At 53.8% G+C, this 26,736-nt stretch overlaps 7 protein-coding genes across 7 annotated transcripts; 4 read left to right on the forward strand and 3 right to left on the reverse strand.

The window, feature by feature from the left end:
• Positions 1 to 1,494: 1,494 nt before the first annotated feature.
• Positions 1,495 to 3,138, reverse strand: POSPLADRAFT_1177038 (hypothetical protein). Its single transcript, XM_024488463.1, has 6 exons — positions 2,839 to 3,138; positions 2,659 to 2,739; positions 2,490 to 2,593; positions 2,328 to 2,438; positions 1,899 to 2,273; positions 1,495 to 1,840 (listed from the first exon to the last, which is right to left on the reverse strand). The coding sequence occupies exons 1-6, from the start codon at positions 2,981 to 2,983 to the stop codon at positions 1,625 to 1,627; spliced, it is 1,032 nt and encodes a 343-aa protein (XP_024344821.1). The 5' UTR covers positions 2,984 to 3,138; the 3' UTR covers positions 1,495 to 1,624.
• A 3,630-nt stretch (positions 3,139 to 6,768) lies between these two features.
• Positions 6,769 to 9,297, forward strand: POSPLADRAFT_1064398 (hypothetical protein; the record flags this gene model as incomplete). Its single annotated transcript, XM_024481797.1, has 5 exons — positions 6,769 to 7,018; positions 7,070 to 7,625; positions 7,677 to 7,900; positions 8,003 to 8,397; positions 8,452 to 9,297. 5 exons carry the CDS (start codon positions 6,769 to 6,771, stop codon positions 8,869 to 8,871), a joined length of 1,845 nt encoding a protein of 614 aa, XP_024344822.1. The 3' UTR covers positions 8,872 to 9,297.
• Positions 8,833 to 9,297, reverse strand: POSPLADRAFT_1038278 (hypothetical protein; the record flags this gene model as incomplete). The annotated part of the gene is made up of 1 exon (XM_024477359.1): positions 8,833 to 9,297. A coding segment is annotated over exon 1 (193 nt), but the record flags the coding sequence as incomplete, so codon positions are not given.
• A 2,065-nt stretch (positions 9,298 to 11,362) lies between these two features.
• POSPLADRAFT_1128843 (hypothetical protein) lies at positions 11,363 to 11,822 on the forward strand (the record flags this gene model as incomplete). The annotated part of the gene is made up of 3 exons (XM_024483780.1): positions 11,363 to 11,532; positions 11,583 to 11,662; positions 11,722 to 11,822. Coding segments are annotated over 3 exons (351 nt in total), but the record flags the coding sequence as incomplete, so codon positions are not given.
• Positions 11,823 to 11,857: 35 nt separating this feature from the next.
• On the forward strand, positions 11,858 to 15,824 carry POSPLADRAFT_1064401 (hypothetical protein; the record flags this gene model as incomplete). Its single annotated transcript, XM_024481798.1, has 21 exons — positions 11,858 to 11,899; positions 12,224 to 12,278; positions 12,332 to 12,366; positions 12,418 to 12,600; positions 12,671 to 12,692; positions 12,747 to 12,847; positions 12,904 to 12,988; positions 13,039 to 13,090; positions 13,254 to 13,410; positions 13,582 to 13,831; positions 13,958 to 14,195; positions 14,255 to 14,298; positions 14,376 to 14,515; positions 14,580 to 14,732; positions 14,835 to 15,026; positions 15,074 to 15,133; positions 15,194 to 15,221; positions 15,275 to 15,294; positions 15,361 to 15,543; positions 15,600 to 15,667; positions 15,695 to 15,824. 21 exons carry the CDS (start codon positions 11,858 to 11,860, stop codon positions 15,822 to 15,824), a joined length of 2,238 nt encoding a protein of 745 aa, XP_024344825.1.
• A 1,783-nt stretch (positions 15,825 to 17,607) lies between these two features.
• Positions 17,608 to 19,791, forward strand: POSPLADRAFT_1043192 (hypothetical protein; the record flags this gene model as incomplete). Its single annotated transcript, XM_024478246.1, has 13 exons — positions 17,608 to 17,742; positions 17,797 to 17,869; positions 17,927 to 17,964; positions 18,014 to 18,061; positions 18,119 to 18,289; positions 18,355 to 18,534; positions 18,585 to 18,734; positions 18,786 to 18,932; positions 18,987 to 19,147; positions 19,197 to 19,245; positions 19,312 to 19,429; positions 19,489 to 19,646; positions 19,705 to 19,791. 13 exons carry the CDS (start codon positions 17,608 to 17,610, stop codon positions 19,789 to 19,791), a joined length of 1,515 nt encoding a protein of 504 aa, XP_024344826.1.
• Positions 19,792 to 19,996: 205 nt separating this feature from the next.
• On the reverse strand, positions 19,997 to 24,862 carry POSPLADRAFT_1043193 (hypothetical protein; the record flags this gene model as incomplete). Its single annotated transcript, XM_024478247.1, has 12 exons — positions 19,997 to 20,171; positions 20,371 to 20,653; positions 20,711 to 20,780; positions 20,955 to 22,166; positions 22,223 to 22,260; positions 22,379 to 22,438; positions 22,648 to 22,691; positions 22,720 to 23,224; positions 23,277 to 23,349; positions 23,524 to 23,797; positions 23,974 to 24,556; positions 24,802 to 24,862. 12 exons carry the CDS (start codon positions 24,860 to 24,862, stop codon positions 19,997 to 19,999), a joined length of 3,378 nt encoding a protein of 1,125 aa, XP_024344827.1.
• Between the last annotated feature and the right edge of the window lie 1,874 nt (positions 24,863 to 26,736).

Genomic DNA, 26,736 nt, shown 5'->3' on the forward strand with positions numbered 1-26,736 from the left:
GCTGTAAGTCCCGCCCTCCTCCCTTCGCACCCTGCCCCGCGCGCGCCCTCTGACCGCTGACCACGCCCCCGCCCACCCAGCGATCGACCCGACCCGCCTCACGCGGCCGCGCCAGTTCGCACGCACGTCCGCGCCCGCGCGCGACAGCGACAACTCGCTCTGGACAGAGACGCCCGCCGAGCGGCAGCAGCGTCTCGCCGACGAGGTCGCGGGCAAGCGGCGGCGCGTGACCGACGCGGCGCCCGACCCCGAGGAGGAGCGCGAGGCGCGCAAACGCGCGCGGCACGATGCGGAGGTGCGCCGCGGCGTCGAGGAGCACACGGTGCGTCCCCGTCCCCTTCCTTTATCCTTTCCCCTTTCCCCATCCCTTCCCGTCCACGTTCCCCTTTCCTCTCCCCTCGCGCGCGGAAGGCCGTAGCTGACGCGATGCTCCGTTTGGCTCGCTGCGAGCAGAAGAAGGTGCGCGGCGGGACGCTCATCGAGCGGCACGCGCACGCAAGCGCGAAGCCGAAGGGCGATGGAGATGGCGGTGACGGCGAGGAGGGCCCGCCGGCGATCTGGGACCACGCGCGCGACATGGCGCTGTCCGGGCGGCTGATGGACGACAAGTCGCGCGAAAAGGCCATCCGCGACGCGCGGGGTCTCGGGGAGCGGTTCGGGTCGGGCAAGAGCGGCGGGTTCTTGTAGCTGTGAGCGAGCGCGGAGAGAGGGAAGAGGGGAGGCACCGTGCGGTACGTGGCGCACCTCGTTCGCTGACGGATCGGTTTGTCAAGTATGGACCTGGGGCAGGATACCCGCTGCCTTGCAGACATTATCTTACACTGTAGCATACATTGCGGGGCGGTGGCTGGAAATGACCATTTGCGTCCGTTTCACCCGCTGCTCACTGGTGCGTCCCTGGCGCGCTGCGAATAAAGGCTGGCGAAGGAAGGAACCCACAGGGAACCCACAGCACTCAAAATGACCTTTCTTTCAATGCACCTATCGGCGCGCGCCTCAATGGGATACACGCAAGGCTCGTAAAACAAATATTCGAGCCAGCCCACCGTTGTTCCCGTAGTCTCTGTGCTCACTTGACAGCTGCATCCCGCACACGGCCACGCACGATCGGAAAGAAAAACGAGATAACGATCCGCGCAAGCGCCCGCGGAGAGGTTGTCCTGCCCTAAACTCAACGCGGTATATATGCGCCCGCGCTCTGTCTCGTGTTTCCCATTCTTGTGCTCGGGCACGTACTGTCGCCAGTGAGGTCTATACCGAGGCACAGTCTTTTGCTGATTGCAAATTACACATCCGAACACGTCTGTTGGCTTCGGCCTCCAGCAATTTTTGGAAAACTCTTAGTAAGAGTACTTTCTCTGGTGGATAGAGCTATTTTCATGTACCTATATTGTGTTGCAAATATATTATCATTTCTTTCATAATATGTGGCCAAACATGCTATGTCTAGCAGAAGATTGGTTTGTCTCCAGGTCTTATGTTTGGACAGCAAGCTTTTAGTGGTGTATGAATTGAAGACAAGTCTCCATCAAAGTGAACAAATGTTACATGTGCAGTTCTGTCATTAGCTGAGGTGTATACAATGCAAAAGTTCAAAGTCCTGCACAATTGTCCACAGCCCTGTTCAATATCTCTCCATAGGTGGTGGGTAACTGCGCCCCTGCCCAACATTGCCATACAGCTGCTTACCACTGACACCACCCACAAGGCTTGCAGTGTTGCCGCCACCATGGTAGTTGCTCGTAGCATCGTCCTCGTAGTCGTATCCACCAGCAAGTAACGGGTCCTTGACCTCCCATACCGTCGCCTTGGAGCCAACCGAGAACTCGAGGTCTTCACGCTGAACGAAGAAAAATGAGCCGAGACATCCACGACAAGCGCCGCCAACCCGAACGCACCGTAATACTATCCCAGTACTTGTATACCATCATCACGCTGAGAAGCATGCACAATGTGAAGAAGAAGAGGCCATCGATATAGTGCTTTATCGCGTTGCAGATCGTGACGCTGAACGCGAACAGAAGCACCTGGGCAACAGTGAAGAACGCCGCGCCGAAGACGATGTCGCCGATCGGCCAGCGGTCCTCGAGCGTGCGCAAGACGAGGATAAGCTGCGATACGGTGTAGATGACGACGCAGACCAATGGCCAGAGAATGTAGATGATCCAGAGCCCGATCGGCTTCGTGTAGCTAAAGCTCGCGACGTTCTTAAATGTCGCGATGGCCACAAAGAACGACACGCCGAAGACAACGAGGATGGCTATGCGGAGCAACTAGAAGTACGGTCATTGACAATTGAATGTGGATTCGCGTGCAGGGCAACTCACCCACAGCGAGACCGGCGTGCCATCCTCCGCGAACTGGAAACCGACGAAGCCGTTGATGAGAAGTGCGACATATGCAGCTGCCACAAATCCTGTGTATGCGGCTGCAAAGTACTGTCGGCAGGTTGAGTACGATGCTATACAATGGAAGTAGAGCGTGCTTACCGGATAGCTGACATTCGCGGTGGGAATGACACCGGAGTCGAGGAACAAAGCGAGAAGCTCGATGATGGCATAAAGATAGAAGAACATGAGGATTTCCTTGCGCCCTACGAAGTGCCGAATGTACTGTCAAGGAGGCTACACGGCGAAGACACCGACTGAATTGACTCACCGACTGCTGTGTATTTACTTCGAATATGGAAGATCATGATTGCGGTCATGATAATAGCGACAATGTGAATGGCGCATGTCGCTTAAGGACGCCAGGATGTCAGTATCCCGCGCATACACTCACCAACTCGCTGCCAATGGGCAGTCAAGACGGCCTCCCATTATGCATACCGCGACTCACCAGGCTGGAAAATCAGCGTCCCAGAGAACTCCACATTTCTGCTATAGCAGGTGGGCTCTATGCCCTGGCTCGAGCCAATCAGCGGGCATATGACGAGCGCGGCGGTCTGGCAGATGGAGTCGAAGGACCCGAACTGTACGCCCATGGCGTGAGGACTAGAAACGAAGTCCAGGAAACCAGGTAGTGAAACGCAGCCGCAGGGGAAGCTTGAGTATTACAGAGTCGTGGAATTCAGTACGGAGGTCGCGGACAGTGAGGCAGATCAAACGAGAAATAGACCAGAAAGGAAGGGCGACGACGACGACAACGGTGAGCCAAGGACAGGCGTCGAGCTCGCGGTACTGTGACATGTCACGCGTTCCATATGTTCGCCTCATCACACTGCGTCCGTCTCCATTACTCCGAGTCGTCTTGCACTTCTCACCTGTGGACTGAGACTGACATAGATCTATCCCACTAGAGTGCTTCAGGACAAAGCAGATGACGAAACAGGCCCGAGTACCACCTCTTCGCCGCGTTCATTCCGCACCCGTTGATAGGCTGGATCCTAACAGTATAGTGGCAGCCACCTTGATTCTTCTCAAGGGCTTCCCAGTCATCTCCGATGCACCGCGAATTCGCGCCTGACAACTGGCCAGACTTTGGCCTCCTTCTGCATAGCTCTTGTTCAGTATACTTGCCTTGACTGATCATGCGGCCGAGCTTCTGTGTCTCTAGTAGCATCTGTGGAACTGCTATGCAGGGAGTCTGATGCTTACGCTGTACACCCAAAATAGTCATGGCGAGTATTCCGAGAAGGGCGATAAATATCTAGATATCTAGTGGCCAACTACACACGTGCATGCTGTTGGACGTTCACAGCCCTAGCATCGAGAATCCCACATGACAGAGACCCCGGCGCACGTACCACTATGGAAACGACTACTCGGTGGCTCTGGTGATAAGTATCCTTGGGAGAAGCCATCTGCATCGCGCCTGCGCTGCGCCAGGGCCTCGACTTTGCACTAATTATCTATCCTTGTTCGGAAGCCGTGCTTCCCAATTGGCGGAGTCTGCACGCGTGCATATCCTGCGATATCCCATTGCCTCTGGATCGATGACGTGCGCGTTCTCGGTCTACTATCCTGGCTTCGTAATATCCGGATTCTCCCGCCGAGACACAGGCATGCAAATGACATTCTAGGTAAGCCATGTAACTCGCGCTTCCATTTCCCTTACAATTACCCTGAATGGCACATGTAAGTGAGAATCTCAGGCACATCCATTAATCGACCCACAAAACGCTTCGCAGACAAGCCGTGTGTGGGAGCGCCGGAATAGATCTGGGATATCGATATTCGGATATCGCACATGTATGGGCATCACGTTCAGGCTCACAGGCGTCAAGTTTGCAATGGTGGACATCCTTCTCACCGACCGGCCGCAGAACCGCTAAAGTCCATCAATCAGCCAACTGACTGTGTCTTAATGAGTTGGTGTGTTGGCGATCTCTGTTGGGCGGCCCGTCATCACGCGGATTTCCACCGGGATGCGGTACATATGTCAGGTAAATATCCGGAGATCCAACAAGCGACGTGTTCCAGTCAAACCGGGTCTCCGTACTATCCAGATTCTAGGGTGGGCCCTCGGCCTGTGAAGATCCGAATTGGCTGCGAGAGTCCCTGATGTGGTGATATCTTCAGAGGCTGCTATAGACTGGTGCAACATGACGGCGAAGCAGTGCCTGTCTGTCGTGCATGTGCAACCAACCGCGACGGGATTCAGATGGCGCGATATGTAGATACTTACAGCCTGTATACACCGTGTATGCACAGCCTGTTGCCGCTGGATTCGACATCGAGCGTGTTCCTTCGGAGATGAGCTCGCCACGCGCTCGGATGCGTTCCAAACAACTCCCATGTATGCATTCCAGGGCTGGAAGCTGGAGTGGCACGGTGGCGGACGCGCCGAACATGCCAGACCGAAACGCACCCGCGGATCCCGAAGCGCCCTCGGCTTCGGTAGCCCATCACGAGCTCGCAGTGTGTGCAAACATTAAATATCCATGGACGGCGAATGCAACGGGGTTCCTTGCGACACGCATTCGCCGTCAATTCCTTCGCTTTGGGCGGTGAAACTTTCATTGTGCCTTAAGCGCTGCGAAGGCTGCGGGACGCGAGATCCAAACCTTGTTCACGCCACGGGAAGCCGTTTGGCTGAGACCGCGCTGGTCAATGTATTCAGGTTAAGGAAACGGTGAGGTAACGAGGGGTTCAAACCAAATTGAGCCCTTGGTCGTTTGCGCCATTGCAATTGATTTAGCCTTTACGTACCGCACGTGGACGCGCACGACCGCCCTCCGAAGGGCAAGGAGGCTCGTCGGTGTACTTCCCGATCAGAAAAGGTTGACAGGCTGGTCGTCAGACCCCTACGCGTTCGTCTATAACGCCGAATTGGACATGCTAAGACTCCGAGCGGGCATGCAATGTCTTGTGAGTCAAAGCGCAGCGGACTGATTTAGAAGCCACCCAAACGGACGGACGTGGCGGCAGCGCGCGTCGAAGCCTATAGAAGCGGGTCGTATGGCCAAGCGTGGCTTGATGGATGAGATATTCCGCTGGACGTGCCGCCAACTTTGCCAAGTGCCTTCCGTACGAACTGTGGGCCGTCGACGGGCAGTCAGCCACGCGATTGCATCAGACCGACCCCAATTCGCAGCGCCTGCGCCAGGCCGCTTGGACCAGATACCGCGGAAAGTGGTGCGGTCTCATAATTGACCGGAGTTGGCCAGGTGGCGATTATGTGGTGATCAGTCGCCGGCTGGAGGTCCAAGCGTCCACATCCGGCGCGGCGTGAGCGTCACGGACAGTCGATCACACCCGTGACGTCCGATGGTCTAGAACCCCGACTGTATAAGCAAGCGTTCTGGGACGCGTACCAAGTCAAGCGTAGCGGCCGTAGACTCGGAGGCAGTCGGTTGGTCGGATACGGGTGTATGGAAATTGCAGGATTATTACGGGACGCGGCGGCGGGAAATTTGCAGAGGGGCGGGAACCTCGGGCGCACTGCAGGATATACCGTATTAGAGGCGCAAATTCTGCAGGAGCCGAAAGCGACGGCGCAGGGGTGCGCCGCTGGTAAACCATCTTCACATGTGGGACAACGATGACGAATGACATTTTCAGGAGAGGTTAGCGCACTTAGCCTGTACACTGGGTCAGTGCGCAGGCTGAGACACATGCTACTGGAGTGCGGGGGTACGTGTGCACAGACCGCTGGGACACGGATCCACTCGTGAAAGAGATCAAAGACGGGAAGTAGGCGAATGTCATGATAGGAGGCAAAGGAGTAAGAACGACGCAGCAACGAGATCTGCATGCCGTATGATCTGATGGGTCCACACCGAAAATTAGCTTTGCATTTGAGGCAAAACCCAATCTGTTGCCACCGCATCGGCCTGTTATGGGTGTCCATCAGGAGGCTGGTTCAGGGCCGGCTGGAGGGGCCTTCGGAGTTGCCAAATGCAGACGTCACGTGAGCGCCAGCTACCATGTATGGACCGTGGGACGGAGGACAGGCTATGGGGAATCCCCCTGCCGAGGGGCCGTGGTGATGGGGAGGTGGACACAGAGGCGGAGAGCGAAAAATAAGGGCGGGAAAAAGGGAAAAGGGAGGGATTACCGGAGCGGAGGGGGAAGAGACGGGTGGCGGATCTGGAGGGCGCAGATTGACGGAAGGCGGCTAGGACGTCGTCGACGGAAGCGGCCAACAGCCTTCGCGTTGGCGACACAACAGCTTCCCCTGTTCGTCTCTTTTCGGTTATTTTCAGCCATCCTCTCCCGGCCATGGCTTGATCTTCACAAGTCCACCTCTTCTTTATATCATGTCTCTCCTTCCGCCACCGCTTACCTTCCCTCTACCGTATTTCCATCTACTCTAGCAGCCCCTGCCATGGCCCTTTACACTCCTCCGTCCCTCCCTCATTCTCCGTCCTCGTACTCCATGAATCCTACTCTGCCGCCGCTGCCCATTGAGCTTCTCCACACATGGTCTTCATGGCGTCCGCCCAAGCCAGAAGTACCCCTCACTCCCCCGCTCTCCAGTGCGCCGCCAAGGCGCGTTCTGCAGTCTCAGCCACGGTACAAGACTGTCCTGCCTCCTATCACGCACTTCGACCATGCTATGTCGCGCAATTCGCCAGGTAAGTCGCGTCGGTACGCGTGTTTCCGAGCCAAGTGCTGAGTCTTCATAGTCACGCCACCACAACACGATGGCTCGTACCACTGGCATAGTGCTGGGCCCGCCTCTCACAGAGTCCCTGCGCCACTTTCACCACCCGCGGAACCCCATCCTCCAATACATTATACCGCTCGCGAAGAGAATGTAGCAGATGACCCGCCAGAGGCATCTCCTGAATTGAATCTTAACTGGTTCACTGACATCGAGAGCCGCTCTTCTCAATACATCGCTGAGAAGACTTGCGAGATGATCTGCTACCTGTGGTTCTCGAGCCTTTCTCAGTCATCTTCACCATCCAAAAAGAACCGCATGATATCACAAGACCAGAAATCGTACATTCCCCCTAGTAATCCCTCTACTGCGTCGTTGCAATTTTCCGTCGCGCCAGCCTTCGTACGCTTCATGCAAAAAGTTCTCGAGACGACGCAAGTCAGTCAGTCCGTCATCGTCTTGTCATTACACTACATATACCGCATGAAGGCGCGTAATCGTTTCACTTCTGGCCAAGCGGGTAGCGAATACCGAGTCGCAATTGCGGCACTCATGATGGCGAACAAGTTCGTAGACGAGTAAGTTGACTCAATTTTCGTGCGCATATATCCCATCTAAACTTCCTTCAGCAACACGTACACGAACAAGACGTGGTCAGAGGTGTCGGGAATCAACCTTATTGAGCTCAACAAGATGGAGAAGGAGTTTCTGCTCGGAATCGACTTTGGTTTGTATGTGGACGAGTCCACGTACGAGTCATGGTTGAATCTACTACAAGGTCTTGTAATGGCGAAGGAGCGAGAGTTGCAGAACTGGCGGCGATCATGGCGACCGACACGCTCGTTACATCGAAGTCATCCACGCCACCATTCATACGCTCTCAGGTCCCAGCTGACAGCACACCGAGCACGCTCATCATCACCACGACGTATGCCCTCTGGTGCTGCTTTGGCAGCGCCATCGCAGCAAATTTACTACGAATCACCCCAGCAGCAGCATGTCCAATATGCCATCCCCTCACTGCAACCGGGCTCGAAGCGAACTGCATCGGACGCATTCTACCCAGACGCTGCTGCGTACGCGCGTGGACAGGCCCAGGTTCCGAGACGCTCTACTGGTCTTACCCTGCAAATACCGGAGCTTGAGTACTCGAGCGGCCAGTCCAGTGAAAGCTCGGCCTCGCCAATGGAGTCGCTGCAGTCGTTCTCGAAGCTGTCACTCGGCGCGTCACCCGTCGATGCCGGCACTGGCGCGCCCTGGGTGGCGACAGTACCGGGTCAGCACGAAGTTCCGCAGACGCTGGCGTCCGCATATCATGTGGACGACAGGCGGCAGTACGCGGTGCCCCAGGTAGGCTCTCTATGTTAGTGGGGTCGTTCTCGAGACGCTGATACACGTTCACAGCATCTGTACTTCTACACTTTGACGTGCTCCCCAGCAGATGCTGATGGCAGCAATGCGCGCAAAGGCCGGCTCCGGTACCACCAGCCGCACCCCACACAACTGCCCCCACTTCCAATGCAGCCTGACGTCCCCATGGTCGTGCAGTCCGCGTCTGCAAGCCCGTACGATATGTCCGTCCGTCTGCCGCGCGCGCATGTTCTGCCGCCATTCTCGGAGCTCTCTCGTGTATGGGCACGTCAAAACCAGGCGGTGTACGCCGTGTCTTCTGGGGACGTGCAGCAAGGCTGCCAGCCGCTCGCCTCTGATGCGATCCCCTCTGCACAGTTTGCCAACGCTGGGCCGCCAGGATTCCAGTATTATGCCACACCGGCCCCGGTCGCGTACGCGCCATATTACGAGGTGCGCGGGCGGCGTCTGTAATTTGGCCCCTCCTGTTTGGACTTGTTACATCACATCGTGCTTAATCGACGCATCGCTCGCATTTGCATTTTCGCCCCCGTTCCCCGCCCCATTGTATTCATTAGTATCACCAGTATCAAGGGTATTGTGTTCTCTGTTAACCTGTCGCATTTCATCGGCTTTCTGTCGCGCATTGTTATACATCATCATCACAGCGTCTCTTTGTTGCATTCCACCGGCCATTGATACCCTGCATTCGGACAATTTGACGATTCCCCAGTCGCATATTCATAGAAGCATTAGATATAAGTGTCAAGTAGTTTTACGTATACGAGGATGTTAGTATTGCCACCCGCAGTCTATTATGGATTCATTGAATCCGATACGCTGCGCCGTCTTGGCCTGTATATGGAGGCGGCAATTGGCATTGCCTGGAGGCTGGCGAAATTGGATGTGGACCCAGAATGTGTGGGCGCCGGCGTCGTCGCCATTGGCCATCTTTCCATAGCGTCGTGGACATGGATGTATCATTCGCCTTTGGGTTTTCTGATTATGGTAGCACCACTGCGAGGATCGCACCCACCGGTTGCCGCATATTTCGGGGGGCGGCGAAGGTTCTACAAGCAGCGGAGCAGGGCCGGACGGGCCTACAGATTCAGATTCAGGGACGCTATGTCACATATGCAAATTCGCTTTTTCTCAGCCGCTTAGAAACAGGTGAGAGCGGCGCGGCCCGTTTGCCTTTTTGTCTGACGTCGCCAAAACCAGCGCCCGCCGGGCGAGGGGCGGGCTATTATGCAAGCAGCCTGTCCCTGTCGGGTCCTGTGAGACATCACACACGGACGTGCATCTGTCCGAGGAAGACGCGAGGTGCTTATTCGGACAGGCTGCAGCGCGCCAGGCCACGGCCGGAATGTCCCTTTGATCGGCAGCGACGAACGAGCCTCGCGCGACGAGCACATGGGATCTGCATTCGTGCGGGGAAGGGGTCGCGAATAGCGACGACCGCAGCGCACTAAAGGTGGAAGATGGGCTTAGCAAGGCACTATTAGGCGTCCAGGCTCTCTGCTCCCTGCCGGCGGAGGGGCGGTCTGCACCGTACCGGGCCATCAGATATCGATTTGACGCTGTAGCCTGGAGTCGCAGAAAAGCGATCTTGTACCTTTTCGTGAGACAGGCGAAACGCGGCGGCACCATCAACGCCAATATTAGAGAACGTTCACGGATCCGCCGTAGCACCACCGTTCGGGCCTGTTTCGGGCTCGCTTCTTCCGGCCAGACACGCCACAGACGCCGCAATCTGGGCGGCCAAGGTGGTTTGGGGACTTGGGTGCGGCGCGAGCCGCAGTGGCATGCTTACTAGTACTTACGTCTGGCCACGGGGACCGCAGCTGCGTACACAGGCGCCCTGCAAAAATACGTCTTGTCATGGAGGCGGCGATAGGAGGGCCTTCGCACGGGGCCCAGAAGTTCGCAGCATTTTGGGAACCTCTGTCGTTCTGTCATGATCCACGGAGAGCCTTTCCGTCAACACGGAATGCGCATACGTAGACAGGTGTCTAAACCCACGAATCTGCACTACTATGGTGTCTGTACGTACTATGCCGTGCAATTCATTGCGAAGCTTCGCCGCATCTGTGGTTTCGAATGCGCTACGCATCATGTCTCTAGCGACGTGCCAAGTCCGCTGTGCCATGTACCTTATTCGGGCACTGACGGTACTCCACCTGTGGGCAGGGCCTCCACGCGTTCCCGTTCGGCCAGTTCTGCACGAAGGCGCGCAAGATTCGACGAGAGGAAGGCCTGGGTGAATTGATAGCCAGACAATACGCCAGTCACTGACAGCAAAATGCAGATATCAGCAACGCCAAGCGGTCAGAGCCCTGATGCCCGAGTTCAGTCTCGAGACTCACTGATGCCGCAGACGATGGTGGTGTTCTTGTTGAAACGGAAGACTTTGGATCCCAAGATAGCTAGAAGGTGCGATGCACGGTCAGCTTGCGCACATGAAGAGGAAGTTGAACTATCCACCTCCCACCAGGCCCGCAGACAGGCCCGCAAACACACCATCTTTTCGGGCGTCCTAGTGCATCCTGTGTGAACGCAAACCACCGTGGTGGGACAGCTGCGATACCTTGGTGCACCTTGCAACGGCACCATCTGGAAGTTTGTTTATTCCAATCTCTTCAGCCATCTCCGGTGTGATTTTGGGCCTACGGCTCCTTCTAAGACGTGTCGTTGCCGGACGCGAGTGACGGTAGGTGACGGTCAGTTCTGTGCGTCACTTTGGCGCGTTCCGTCACGCGTCAGTTACATGCGCGTCACTGGTTGCCGCACGCCATACGATTGTGTTCCCCCGCATATAGCCTGCCGTAGCGCGTCAACATGTTAACAAGCAAGCAAAAAGTGCCGGAAAAGGTTGCAGAATCGTTCAATTCTATTGAAAGTGAGTTTGAGCGGATTTCGTTGGTTCAATGAACCGAATCCATAGTGGTGGACCCGGAATACAGCCATCTTGATCAGCATCAAACCCAAGGTCAACGACAGCAGGCGGCGGACATGGTCTTCTATATGCACCGAGCTCCAGCAACTGGCCTCGCTCGCCGAGTCAATTACAAGACAGCGCCCCCGGTCGAACAAAGAGTGGGCCCACATCGCCGACACCCTAGATCGTGAAGGCAAGTGCTCCTAGATCGCCTTCCGCATACGGCGATCGTCAATAAAAAAACAAGGACAGGCGTAGAACTGTGGAACGCGTCTGCGCGCATACGCGAAGCCAATGATGATGAGAGCCTAGCCGTCTCCGCTGCATGTGAGTTCCGCTGCGGACACGCGGTCGCACACTAACACAACAGGATGCTTGTACGCTAGTGAGGCTAGCTGGCTTCCGCCTTGTGGAGGCCGGGCTGCAGCAGAAGCCGGACGTTGAGAGTGCGCCGTTTCATTCATTGTGTGACGCACGGAGCCATTAATGACCCACCGTGTCACGCGCTCGCAGCTCTGATACATGTGCTGCAGCTCGCGAGCAAAGCTGGCGCTAGTTTGTCAGGTACGCCGACTTGCCAACGATGGATGCGCGCTGGGAACGAACTCTAAGCTCATGACGTCTCATAGCAACTGGAAGTCATGCACTCGCAGCCAGTGTACTGTCATCGGCGGCCAAAGTGACTTCCTTTCCTTTCATAGCAGACAGGATGCCATCCGCTGATGTTTTTGGATTGAAAGTACGAAGAAGCTCTCAAGAAGACAGATGCTTTGGAGAACGCCAATTCACAAGCTCGCGTCCATGCTATTGTGGTATACCATTGTAGCAGGATGGAAGCAGTAAGGCCCCCCCTTTGTCGTGTAGAGTCGATTTCACTCAGAATATCAGTCCTGGAGAGAGGGAAATGAGAGCGTAGCAGAATTCATGCTACAAAAAGTCGTGGGTATGCATACCTTTCTTGATCGATATACAGGCGGCAAATACCTTGGTATACAGAAAATGATCAACTAGCCCTTCTACTGCCACGAGATGTAAGGAAGTAGAGTCTTACTTCGATCCTTCACTTAACAATATCTTCTCAGCGAGAATCTCTAGCTGCAAAACTCCTGGAGATAGGCAAATCCTTGTTGAGGCCAAACTCGGCGGACAGCCATCCATCTCCGCGTGGCGTCCCGGCTCGAGACGCCGTCAGGTGGCTACAGAAGGCGTTTACAATCATAGAGAACGTAGAGCACGGGGAGGAGCAATGTGGGAAAGAACTCAAGGTCTGTCAAATCTGCAGCATTCCTTCATGACGAACTGACTGCACGTATTCTGCATCTGCAATAATGATAGAGATCGATCCTGCGCAGTCTCGGTAAGCGTCAGACACAATTGTCAAGGTGTCTATGTCACCATCCATATATATCAGCTCGCGCCTACTTCCTCTCGTCTACCGAGGTTCCTGAGAACCTGATCCGTGCTGAGACCTCTCTCAATGAGCTGATAGAATCGATCGATGCTGCCGAGGAGGTAAGATTTAGCGTGCGGCGTTTCTCTGAGTCCGCTCAATAAGATGGTATCCCTAGACGTCCAGCGAATATCAGCAACTGCGATGGATGCGGATAGCTGTCTTAAAGAAGCGGAAGGCGGCTCAGCCGGTGCTACTTGATGGTATGTCACATTGCGCAAAAGCGGGGAAAGTCGCTAACGCTTGCATACAGCATTCCGATCAATCATCGATCACATGGTCGTGTCAGAAAATAATATCACTGAGTATGTGGTTTGGCAAAACACTAAGATTTTCGGTGGCTATTCCACGGAATTGTACTCACGCGAGTTTCGTGACAGCATTTTGCAGGAGCTGAGAAGTTTCGGTCAAGAACAGTGAGTCCACATCGCCGGATAAGCCCCGACATTCACCCTGTACCCGTCACAGCGCCCTTGTCACGGCAGTTCATCAGTTCTGTCTCCAGCGGCTTTTGGACGCGCAGGACATCTCACCACCCAATCATATTGATCGGCTGCTCCTGTCGTTCGTCTTCCATTGTTCGAAAGATGCCGACCATTCTAGAGCAATGCAGGATCTCTCAGGTGTCTTGGGGTGTGAGTTTCAAATCGACTCGAGTCCACGGCAACCATACGTAACATTGGTCACAGATCTGACAGATGCGCATTTTGACCTCTCGAAATTATCCGCCACAGCATGTCTCACGGTCGGTGCAGCGGCCATCGAGCGTTTCCGCCAGTCTCATTTCCCACAACAGCTGATTTGGCAGTTTGGTGATCGTCAGTATCAGGCACGGCGCTGGTCGGCTGCTGCCGACTGGTACATAGCGGGCACACACAAGGCATTCGGTAGTATAGCATCCTTAAGCCATTCGAAATGTTTCCGCAAGGCAGCCTTGTGCCACATTCAACAGGGCGATTACGCTATAGCTGCAGCGGTTATTCGTCGCTGTCCTGATCACGAAGCTGCCACTCAGTACATCAAGCTACTAACCGCTGTCCATCAAGGTGTGTTTCCATTCTTGGATATCGAACTAGATGAGCTGATGTGTACCTATATGAAGGCCTCGAAGATGAAGGTGCTCCGGAGCCATCATTTTAGTTAAGCGCACTTCTCTGAATATTACTGTGCAGCAATCGACGCGGTCAAGCGTATGGCCGCTGCTTCCGATTTCAATCGGAAGATGCTGCTGTTGGCTACGCAGCTCGCCAACGAGTTCGATATGAAGAAAGTCCTGTTGTCTGTTCTGGAAGCATTGCTGCATACGGTGCAATCTTCAGATGGTAATGATCTCGGCCACGACACTGTGACGTTGATTCGATGTATTATCCGACTTGTCCTCAAGCTAATGGCAGAGCCTGGTGCCGACCGGTATGTTCCCCGGCGTCCCGGTGATATGATCATCGGCTCACGAAACCTCACGCGATCAGCACGGTCCTTGTGCCGGTTTTGATTCGACATTTCAATTCTGGTGGTGTTTTAACCCCTTAGCTTCTGCCGCCGGCGGCCACATCTGACCCTGAATAGCTAGGACGCTAACTGCGGGATTAGGCGCCGGCCAGTCGGTCGCTAGGTTCTCTAAGGACATCTCGTGGCTGTGGCGAACAGCATACAATTGCGCGATACAAGGATGTACCGAATGGCACAATTCTGAAGATAGAGTGGCGGAGTTGTTTGATATCGCAAGACAGGTGAGACCTTCGTGCTATCCTCGTGCAACGCTTAGTGCCGCAGCAGCTCAACGGTTCATCCTAGTTCCTGGAAACTTACCGTGACTCCGTCCTCACGGACGTTGATGCAGAAATTCATGTCCATATAATCAACGCGTCTTTCGCGGCCATCGCCGGAAGAGGTGTGGACCGAAGAGTGTTCTTTTCCAGTGAACCGCTTGCTCACCCAAAATCAAGTGTTTGCTGTCAGAAGACAAGTCACAAATGGGGAAAACGAGCAGGTGCTGCGGCCATGCGCCGATGTGACTGTATCCTTACTGACATTCGCCGCGATGCTCAGCATAGTCTTCTGCGGCCATTACTAGACGATATCGCTGCGAGTAAGAAGCGCATAAGGAGCATCATCGATAACAAGAAAGTGGATAGGGACGAATCCACTCGCGCGGAGCCCTTCTTGCATGTTCTGCGGGTTTTCGAAACGGAACTACTAAGCCGTTTAAGGGAATGGGGCAGGCTTCTCAGTATAATTGAGGTAAGTGGCGTCTTAATTCGATGAATGTCTTATCATTTTTGTTATAGGAAGTCGTCGGATGCAATACCCTTGCCCTGAGTACCCTTGAGGCCATAACAGATATCCTGGTATGCCATCGTGATCTGTTCTTGGCGCCTGTTTCCTGATTCGCATGATGTCACTCTTAGTGGGTTGAAGGGGAATGCCCGATTGATGGTATGCCGACGCTCCGGCCATTTTGCCATTCTTCGCTGACAAACACCTCGCAGTACTTTTCGCAGCGCTTGAGGTAATGGGAAGCCCGTTACACTGGCCTGTTGGTTGTTATGCTCACGACGCGCTGCATGTGCTTCAGGCTATCCTTCACGCTAGCCTTGATCGCAGCCTGTTCTCGATCGATAAGTTCTCTAGGTGGCTTCGCGCTATTTGCTCGATGCTTCTCTCTCGAAACTCTGCTGCAGATAGGGCGAAGGCAATTGGATATGTCGAGCAAGCCATTCATGTCATTGAGAATCAGGCCACGGACGCCGCATCCGAAGTGCTCCGTTTCTCAGGCATATCGTGTTCGCAGCTGATGACAAATTCTCACTACAGGGCTATCCGCTGGACGAACGACAGTGGCTGCTCGGCACATCGTACAATACTGGCATTGAATGTCTACAGTCCGTTAAGCTCAAACCCAAATATAGGCAAATAAGACTAATGGTAGCTGACCAATTCTCAGTGCGTCATTACTGGATGAGGCAAAACGGTGGTTCGAAGCGTCCACGACAATATGCCGTTTTCTCCCAGATGGCAATGGCCGGGCAGAAAAGGTAAGTAAACCATATTTTGGTTCTTGCCTCCTGGTTATGCTATAAATTGATGTGCAACAGATATCCGAAACGTATACTCAATTACTGGAGCGCTATACCAAGCAATTTCCGGCTTCGACTTCCTGAACCCGTGGATATCCATACATCTGCCTCTCTCTACTGGTGCCGTCTTAGCTGGATATCTGTCAACTGTCAACTCTTCGGGCCTCGAATCGGAACTTTGGACTGGCTAGCTGACTCGGCGATACTGTTGTTCTGTTACTGGTACACAGGCACCGCCCTACATCTTGCACCACGTTACCCAAAAAGCCACAGAGCCCCCGCCTGCCCTCAACCGGACCATGTGTATCTCGAGCTGTATCTGTATTTGTCAATTAGGATTCTTTCAGCCACCGTATTGATCCCAAAATAATCATCCATTGTCCTCGTCATGAACATCTGTTGATTGCTGACGTGGTGACCATGCACCCTCACGCCTACGAGGCTATGCGAGCGACAGCATTCGCACGCGGACATCGTGCGGAGGACGGTTGAATCTCGGAGACCATCCTAAAGGGCCGACGGGCCGTCACTGACGGTGTGATATAGCAACACTAATTCAACATGGGTTTCCATGTGACTTGCACGTTCGTCGTTCGTAAGTTGGCGGTGCAACGCGGCTCCAATGTAACCTGCACTGCCTATTTGCTGCCTATTTTGCTGACGTGTATTTGAGATGTGACATTTGAGCGGCGAAGTGGGGACTAATGTGTGTGGGGCTGAGCCGTTGGAAGGGTGTAACTCAAGCTACGTGCTTCACCCAGCGTCTTACAGCTGCGCATCTTTGGTTTCCCACTTCGTCTGTGGGTATCGCAACCTTGGGCCGGGAAGCGGGGCCAGGAGGCGGCGTGCTACTGAATTGCTCGGCCGTTCACGGTCTGGTAGCTGTCTCCTCCTCGGGGTTTGGAAGGCACGCATAGCGTTCTGGTGGTGTGCTGCTTTGGCATCGATCCCCTAGAGCTTCCGGTAACCGGCGGCCCAATAGCGGGAATTGGAATGCACTGGATGTCCCGGGACACCTCGAATACGCGTGCGGAGGACGCAGACAATGGAAGAAGTGGGCGCGATCTCGTCCATCCTTAGTGACTGAAGCACCTCCGATAACAACAGCTCTATTCAGAAGATAACCCACGGTGTATGGAACATCAGATACCATTTCACTACATTGAAACGACGGGAGGATCTCTGAGCCAGTGCTAACGGCCTCGTGTCTGACTTGTGACATTAAGTAGCGGCAGGTCTCGTTCGCGGTCGCTGGAAGCACATCACCGCAAAGAGTCCGCTATTGGTCTAGCACCTCATTCTCGCGCTGGGGATAAGATTGTTACATGATTAATGACGGTTAGAAGAGTGTTTGCCGTGATTCTGGATATCCACAATCTTACACATAATTCACGCCGGTCCCAATTTGAGGAAAATTCTATTCTGTTGGCGTTTCAGTGTTCGGGATCTTCCCAAACCAAAGTCTGGGCCTAGGAAGGGATAGTTGGAAGTATCAGTGGGCCAGTGAGGACTGGTCACGCTGCCTGGTTATGTGGCCGCTGAGTGCAGAGTTAGCCTCGATCGGGCTAGATCGGGGGCGATCGAGCGGTACTACCATATTTGGTAAAGGCGGGAAGACATTCTAGACGTCGACGAAGAGCAGCTTGCCGTCGCTGAGGGCTTACTCTCGTCGTCCCGAACGTCCCGCACGTCTTGCTTTGCTGAATAAATTTCCTTATTTTGCTAGTCTGTCCAAAACAATAACAATGGTTCTTCTGCGTTTTGCTCCGTCTCCTACAGGTGCTTTGCACCTTGGAGGGCTCCGCACTGCACTGTACAACTACCTCTACGCCAGGAAACTTGGAGGGAAGTGGATCCTGAGAATTGAGGACACAGACGCGGTTCGTGTTACCTTCATTGTAAACACGCACTACTCACGCGGCAACGTGCCCTAGACACGAGCAGTACCTGGTGCTGTTGACGGCATACGGCAGGCTTTGGAGTGGTCGGGGCTGGAGTATGACCATGGTGAGCGTCGGGCCATATGCTCTGCGAAGCGTGCGTCATAAGTGAACTTCAACTTAGGACCCGGCAAATCTGGCCCTCACGCACCTTATTTCCAGGTAGGCGAACAGTATGAGCAGTCGGCGGCCCCTAAATTGTATGCTCTAGTCCGAACGCTTAGACCTCTATCACGTATATGCCAACAAGCTGCTCGAGGTACATCTGCGAGCTCCACGCTGGACATTTTGGCGTTCTTACTCGTGTGCCGCCTAGTCAGGACACGCCTATCGCTGCTTCTGCTCCCCGGAATCTCTCTCAGCAACGCGCGAGAGGCTTGCACGGACGGGTTCAAACTCTACATATGATAAGGCGTGTCTGAACTTGACCGAAGAGGAAGTAGCGCGACGCGTACGTGCGGGAGAGAAGTCAGTGATCAGGCTCAATGTACGTCTACTTGTCCGCACATTCTCCGTTGAGCTCTAGCATTAATAGGATGTCTTATCTCACAGGATGGACGGCTGCCTGAACGCTGCTCACCTCCGGACCTCATTTTCGGGCATCTACGCGACGCGCATGCGTCCCTGCCTACCGATCCCGTTCTCCTTAAGTCAGACCTCTTTCCGACCTATCACCTTGCGTCAGTCGTAGACGATCATGAGATGGGCATCACCCATGTACTCCGCGGAGAGGTGATCTAACTGACATCACATATGAGAATCCTGACGCTAAGACTGGGCAGGAATGGCTCCCATCACTTCCACTGCACCTAGATCTATACGAGTGTCTGTCTCTAAAACCGCCGCAGTTTGCGCACCTTCCGCTACTTCTCAACCTAGACGGCACGAAGATGTCGAAGCGGAAGGGTGACGTCCAGGTCATGGATTACAAGGTCGGTAGAGATCGCCTTGTGGTACGTGTTTATGTGCTCACATACCGACAGCACCGCGGATGGGAGTCCCGCGCGATACTCAACTGGCTTGCTCTCGCCGGCTGGGGTGTGTCCCACGAGGCCGCCACAACCTCCTCCCAACAAAAGCACGCGCCAGATAGTACGGCAATCATGTCGCTCGAGGAGATGATCCGCGAGGTACACATTCCTGCATTGTATGGGATCCACCCTTGCTCATTGCCCTCATCATAGTTTGACTTGTCGTCCGTGACGCATCGTCGCTCCGTGCTCGACCCCCAGAAGCTCGGGTACATCAACAAGCGCCACCTTATGCATGCGATGGAGTCGCCTGATGGACCTCGTGTGCTCGCTGAGAGCGTACACACTCTCGTCAAGGAGGCCTTCCCGCACAGGCACGTCGCATCCCCTCGTACCGCGTAGCCCTCGCTGATGATGCCCCAGTTCACATACGGCGGTGTCGTACGTCCAGGACGTTCTCGCTGTAGTGCAGGTGTGTGTTATCGACTTCACACTTTGTTGTTTACTAACTAGCTATCTCTTGTTTCCACCCCACCAGAGCCGCCTCATAAAACTGAATGACCTGCCATTGATTGCGGGGTATTTCTTCGTGGAGCCGGACTACACAACGGATGAAGCGCAATCCATGCTCAAGAATACCTCGCCGGGTGTCTATGGTCAGTCTCAGGCCCAATTCATTCATCCCCACTGACCGTCGGGTTCCGATGCCACACAGACGCAGTTCTCCGTGGCGTCGAGGACAACTTGCGTACCGCGCAAGACTCCTGGAACACGGCTGATTTCGTTGCGCTACTTCATGAGGAAACAGCTCGGATAGGGTGCAAGTCAAAGCAGTTGATGACCATTGTACGCCATGCATTGACAGCTGCGAAGGTATTTCTGTCCATGTGCCTACGAGACGTCATTTCTTACGCGCTAACGTGCCGTACAGAACGGCCCTGGGGTTGCGGATATCATGCGCGTGCTGGGAATGGAACGGACATTGGAGCGTCTGAAGAATGCTCGGGCAGACCGGTGAACATTTTCCAACAGTGATAGGCAACGGGCAGTGTTGCACACACATACAATGTAGGTTGCATACAATGCCTAATATAAGACGGGAAATACACCGCTCTCGCGGAACTGCTCCTGCGCGTGGGTTCATGTGATACGTTCGTGACCCCCCCCCCTTCCTCCTGCCCTCCCTCCCATCAAGTATATTACAAGGAACTGTATGTCCCACGCTAAGGTTCTTCAGACATAAATGTGAGACAGATGCCATCGGAAATTACACATGTAGAGGACTGCGCGTAGAAACGCATCCTAGTAGCCGAGGGTGCCGCCAGTTCCACAGTATGTTCAACAGGCTTCTGGTAAATGGATTCTCTCTTCCAATGGACCTGTATCCAGCCGCAAAAACTGGATGTCTTGCGAAATGTCTTGCAGGTCGTCAAAAGCGACCTCATCCACGGGGGCTCTAAAGTCCAGGTGCTCCCAAAAGTCGTCCTTGCGCTCCGCGTATGGATCGGTGTCCCATTCCCAGAACGACCCCGTCGTGGCGGTCAGTATGCGTTGCGAAGTCTGGCCGGTAGCAACTGTAGACTCGATGAGAGTGTACCTGCCCATATTCTCCTTGACGCCTGCCAGTATGGTCTCGTTCTGCGTTTCCACCACTATGGATTCAGGCGTTGGCTCAACCTCGTACTCGGCCAGGGGGCACAGGGTAAACCTCACGGGTTGAGTAGTGAAATCGATGCGAATGACTAGATGCGACCTCGGGGTCGAGCTGTAGTCGGTCTCAGCCATCTCGTGCAGTACGGGTAGATTATTTCGCGCGTAGCACGTCGCGATTTGGTGGAGAAACATATTGTCTGACTTGCTCAACCGATTGGGTTTACCCTCTATCCCAAAAGCGCTCAGACCACTATACATCAGCAAAAGGCTAAAACGCAACGTACCCATACGTTCCTGACGTATGCGTTCACAAGCGTTCTTGTGGCCTCCTATCCAACCAATGGCTTGGCATTCCTACAGAGCAACGGTGACAACGACCAGGATTCAAGTAGAGGGCCATACGGACCTTGGAACAGTAGCATGCCGTCATACACAGAGCACATCTACGCCTTTGTCGTTTTTTGTCGACCGTCGTGCACTAAAAAGCCATTTGTTACGAGAGACGTAATCTCGTCTCAACGTACTGACCTTGATATAATCACAGACTATACGCAGGCCCGTCCACGCATCGGCCTGTCGGACGATCGTAGCTCTCTCTTCAACAAGCGCGGAGAATCTCTCCCAGATATCCTTGGCGATGCTTTTCATTACCCTCTCTTTCTGCGGACCGCGGTTGATCTTCGTTACGGCTGCGTCTGCCTCCTCAATGATTGAGCGGTAAACTAGATATTGTGGGATGATGGACTCGATGATGCTGAGCACATCCTTGACATCGACGATGTCCTCCTTGTCGCCACTGAGTTTTGAGAAGTGCTGACTGCAGTTGACGAATGCAGAGAGTAGTCCCGCCTCCAGTGCCTGCAAGACCCAAGCGGCGCCGTCTGTCTTTTCCAAGGAGCAGGATAAGTACAGGAAGCACATCATCATCGCCTCCGCACATGCTTTTGTCCCCTTTGTGTTCACCATGATCGAGATGATAAGGAGAGCTTTCGTCACATACCATATGGCATTCCCCCCGAGCAAGGCATCACTCAATGGGCTGTCCTGTACACAGGAGATGCTGCCGATTAAATGAACGAACGCAGTAATGTGACGTGGATTGACCGGGGTCGCACTTGTGGCGATTCTCAGTCGCGACAGGACATAAGTGGCGATCAAATCCGCCCTGCCTCTCGCCGCCTTGACGATTCTGTCCAGGTGCTCAGGATCCACGTTCTCGCCCAAAAGCTTTGCGAGCGTGGTGGACCAGAGGGGTCCATTGATGCTTGTCGTCTCTTCGTCTTCTATCCAGCACCTCATCACAACATCCAGAGTCGTAGGTGAGCTTCTCATGGTGTCAAGGATCGAAGGGAGAGAGGTGAGTGTGTGCCAGCATCCTCCAAGTTGGTCGAGGGCCACTCGCTTGTAGAGGTTATTATTCCCGATATTCGACATTCTAGTTCTCAAGAAAAACTCGGTCCAGTTCAAGATGCTCGGCCATGCATCAATCACGCGGCGCAATGACGGAGACTTATCCGAGAAACACAGGACCGCACTGCCGAGACCCATGATTGACCAAAGTGCTATATCGGCTTGCCTCGAATGTCGATCACCAAGAGAAGTGGGGATACGGTCATCGGCGATGTGCAGGAGGAATATGTCGAGCGCGTCATCTGGATTGATGTAGTCCAAGATGTCCGAGAGATGTGCCGCTAAAAAGTAGATCTCAGTCTCCGATCCTTTTCGCGCCGCTGCGATAAACTGTGGCGTTGACTCAGTACGACCGACTATGGTGGCTATTTGAAAGAGAGGCTTACACCCCTGGGATTCCTGTTGAACTTCGCTCTCGTAAGACCTGGCAGAGAAGAGTTCATGTTAACATGTGTGTGAGAGGGAGGAGGGAGAAGAAGAATGGTGGCGAACTGCCACATGATGGGCAAATATGGCTCGTCATGGATTTGTCACGCATGTACATGTGAGGCATTCATTGTTCTCCGCGGTGGGTATTCTTCGTATGTAGGCTTCCGCATCTGCTGGATAACATCGGTCTACATCAGTAACTATTGTAAAACAGGCCAGGCAAGACAATGCAACACATCGATCTTATCAAAGAAGTGATCGTTCCGCAGCAGCATCCCATAGACATCTCCGAAGTCAAATCGTGGATACATTGTGCCGTTAGTATGCTATGTTACAAGCGACCGACGGTAAGTATCGATGAACAAATCGCCTCTGGACGCACATTCCTTGAGGTGGGCAGCTTCCAAGTCCGCGACGATGATCGCGCTGTCAGGGGTCGTAGAGTATGGGAGACCTCTGCTCTGGTGGCAGATGTCCCTCCATATTTAGAACGAACGCCTTCAGCACGTCCCTCGCATCGTTCATCTTGTCCTCGAAATCCGAGTCGTCGTCCACGTCCGCGCTATCCGAGCGAGAATCCTGCTCCGCCATCCACTCCCAGAACGCGCCCGTTGCGAGCGTGAGCACGCACTGCGGGCTCCGCCCACACGCGATCTTGGACTCGATAAGTGCGTATCGCTCTGGGTTCTCGCGCACTCCCTCGATCAACGCGTCGTTGCGCGCCTCGGTGTTTGCGGTCCCAGACGTCTGCCCCGTGTTGTATGTATCGAGCGGCCGCAACGAGTACACGGCGGGCTGCACGGTGTAGTCGATACAGATAACCAAGCGGTGCCGTGGCACTGTGCTGAACTCGGCCACAGCGCGGCGCCGCAAGCGCGGGAGGTGCGTGCGTGCGTGGTGCATCGAGAGCTGGTGGAAAAGGGCAATATCGCGCTTAGGTATCGGGTTCGATTTACCCTCTGAATGCACTCATGAGGCGCTATGTGACAGCACGGAAAGCATCTTGCATACCCATTCGCTCACGCTGCTTCATTTTGCACATATTCTTGTGATCGCCTTCCTTCCATGCGATAGCCTGGCATTCCTGTGAAGAGGGGGAGTAATGAGACTCGGACGATTACAGTATAGACAACTGGCCACCTTGGAGCAGTAGAATGTGGTGAGACATGCTGAACAACGCCGGACTTGATCTTTATTCCCGGCCTTTTGACACTGGGGCACAATGAGTGTCCGCGGTGGTATGTGCAGTCCAAGCTACCTTGACATTATCACATATGATGTGTTTGCCTTTGTGCGTGTCGGCCTCCCACAGGACCAGCACCCTTACACGGACAAGCTTGAAGAACTTAAACCACACATCCTTTGCGATGCTCCTCATCACGCGTTCCTTCTGCGCACCGCCGTCAATCTTCCTCATCGGCTCATCCATCGTCTGGATGACGCTGCGGTAGACGCAGTATCGGGGTAGGATGTCACCAAGGACGCCGAGGACCATCTCGAGGTCGTCCGGATCCAACTTGTCGAAGAATGGGCTGCAGTCGCAGAACGCGGACAGCAGCCCCGCGCCGATCGCCTGCGACACCCACGTGAAGCCGTCCGTCGACTCGAGTAGAGGTAGCAAAACCCGGACATCATCGCGTTGAGGAACACGGGGTCTGACGTCGTGTTGACCAATATAGAGATAGTAACGAGCGCATTCGTCACGTACCAAATCACGTTCGCGCCGAGGAGGGCGTAGCGCAGCGGGTGTGTACCGACGCGGGACAGCGAATTGATAAAGTCGAGGTAGATCACCAAACGGGTTGCATTCACGGGTCGCATCGTCAGCGCGCCCCGGAGGTGGGATATCGCCAATTTTGCGATCTCGTCTGCCTTCCCGCCGGTCATTTTGAGGACCCTGTCGAGCTGCGCGGACGTAGCATGCTTGAGCAGATTTCCGAGCACGCAGGTACCGACGGGCGCATCCACGTGAGATGGGATGGGGCCGTCATCCTCTTCGAGCCAACATCTTGTCGCAATTTCGATCGTCGCAGGAGTGCTGACCATAGTTTCTCGTATTGAGTCGTATTGTCCTACGGCGCACCAGCAGGCAGATAACACGTCAATAGATGCCCTTCGTCGTGGATCGCTTTTGTCTGCACTCTCGATGCGTCCAGAGAATAGATAGACACTCCATTTGAATATGCCCATCCATGCCTGTGCGACGCGAGCGAGCCTGAGAAGAGCAGGACGCTGTCCCAGAAATGGACCGATTTTTCTCAGACCAAGGAGTGCGGTGAAAGCGAGATTGGCTGAATCAGAGAAGAGGTTATTCATCGACTAGGGGCCGCAGTCCCCGTTAAGATGGTTGAGAAAGACATCAGCAGCATCTTCTGGAGATATGAGCCCTGGGGTTTCAGCCCACAGGTTGCTGAGAACGAGAGTCTCTCCTGGCGAACCCCTGCGTGCGGCAGCTAGGACCTGTTTTTTTAATCGTCGGGGAAGAGGGTAGAAGACCAGAAGCGCATGGACTTGGATATGCACCATAACATGATACTTGCGCTCTTATGGTCCTTTGTCATTTTCCGCTGGATGGCGCTGAGCTGAGCATCGTCCATTTTTCCTTCAAGCACACAGACGTGCAGTAGCAGTAAGACACTTTAGCTAGGCTCGCGTTTCTTGATCAAGATTTGGTAATCTTGAAGGATATCTCATTAACACGCGTCAAGCATAATTGTGACCGTACGCGTGCGTCACAGTCACGATATCGGAAACACGCGCCGGTCGTTCAACGCATTTCCGGTCTGATGTTTATGGGCATGCGTGTTCGTGGCTCTGCGACTGTCTCTCGTAGGCTGACCTTGTATACCATGACCTTCTTGATATGGAGAGTACGATCATGATATATAGGTCTGCTTCAAAATGAGCCGATCTTACTGTAAGACATCACTCCGGATCTGTTCGCTGCCACTCGCAGCAGTGCAAAGAAGACTAGTGTACCACTGGTGCGTCTTCGCCGCACAACAACCGTTTTCAATTGTCATACTTTCACTAAGCGCTGCTGTGCTATAACTACGGTGGAATCTCAGCAGGGTGAGCCTTCAAGTTATCACTAATTTTCTTGCCTCACAAGTCTGATCAGCATCTGCCCAAACTCACTGTTACAAGGCCCTCTTGGGTTGTGGTTGGTGCTCCTCGAGGCATAGGCTTGGAGCTAGTCCGTTAACTGACTCGTCTAATTGATTCAATGAACCTGTATCAAACCCTGACGTATGATCAATATGCTACCAGACCTCACAATGTTATCAAAAGTTCGACCTTGTGCAGGCAATTGCTAGTGACCTATACGCATTTATTATGACCCTTTAGGAAACTACCTCCACGCACCTCACGGTCTTTGTCGCTGATTCGAAAAAGAACGACCTACGTGTCCTACAGGCTGACGTTGTCAACTATAGATCATCGAAGCTGAAATCACTGGAAATCACACGCAGTAATTCTTGACCCGGCATTGACTGTGCACGAGGACACTGCGGCTCGGATCGCTGAATTTACTGACGGTTACTTAGCTGTTCTCATTGACAGTGCCGCCCGCATGGAATTTACGACGGTGTTCAGGACAGGTAGGTACATCCGAACATCATTCATTACATGAACTTATTTGACTGGTGCGTCCATCCATTCAGTGAGGATGACGAAAAGCTTGATGAAGGCTTATTGGAGAAGTCAGAACGTTGTAAGCTTGTTACATACTTACACGGTCTATTCGCGTCCTGATTGGTCCCCGCCGTTTTGTTTGGCCTTTGTTTGTGTTCACGTCGCTCCATGTTCGTTCAACCTCGTACCGCGCTCCCTACTTCTTACCACCGCGGCAACGAAGGTATGTATTACTTTACATTGTCCTGTACCTACTTCTTACCACCGCGGCAACGAAGGACATAAATTGTGCCCGTTTCGTAACTGTCCGAAACAGTGAACTCGACTACCCAACGGAGTTACAAACGTTCATTATCGATTTGATCGGTAAATCAACCAAGTAAATCTCGAAGGCAGCTTCCATTTATGGAAGTCGTGTCAGTCTGAATTTTGAAGTCAGGAGGCCTTTTGTAGATACGGCCTCTGGTGGCATTCTCAGGGCCTTTAATACCAAAATCCTTGTCTGACTCTATTCTGAAATTGCGCCCAGACAGCGTGCCCGAAGGCACCTAGTAATATGGTATACCAACCACTGTACAATTGAGGAATCACAAGGTTCGCTATGTCTACGATTCGAACTTGTGCTCACAAATGTCGCTGGTGTTTCCTGAATTTGCTGAGGCTCATCGGAGATATATCAGCGCAGAGCCCTTGCCCTGCTTCGACGGTGTGTAAATGTAATGGTGCCATCGCTTTTCTTGCTCATGAGACCCCGTTGCAGAAGAGTTTCCTTCTAAACCTTTGAATAATGGATTTGTTGACTGACCGGAGCCGGACTGCTGGGTAGTGATGCTGC

Source organism: Postia placenta (genome assembly GCF_002117355.1).
Source record: "Postia placenta MAD-698-R-SB12 unplaced genomic scaffold POSPLAscaffold_1, whole genome shotgun sequence".
Lineage (NCBI taxonomy): Eukaryota > Fungi > Basidiomycota > Agaricomycetes > Polyporales > Adustoporiaceae > Rhodonia > Rhodonia placenta.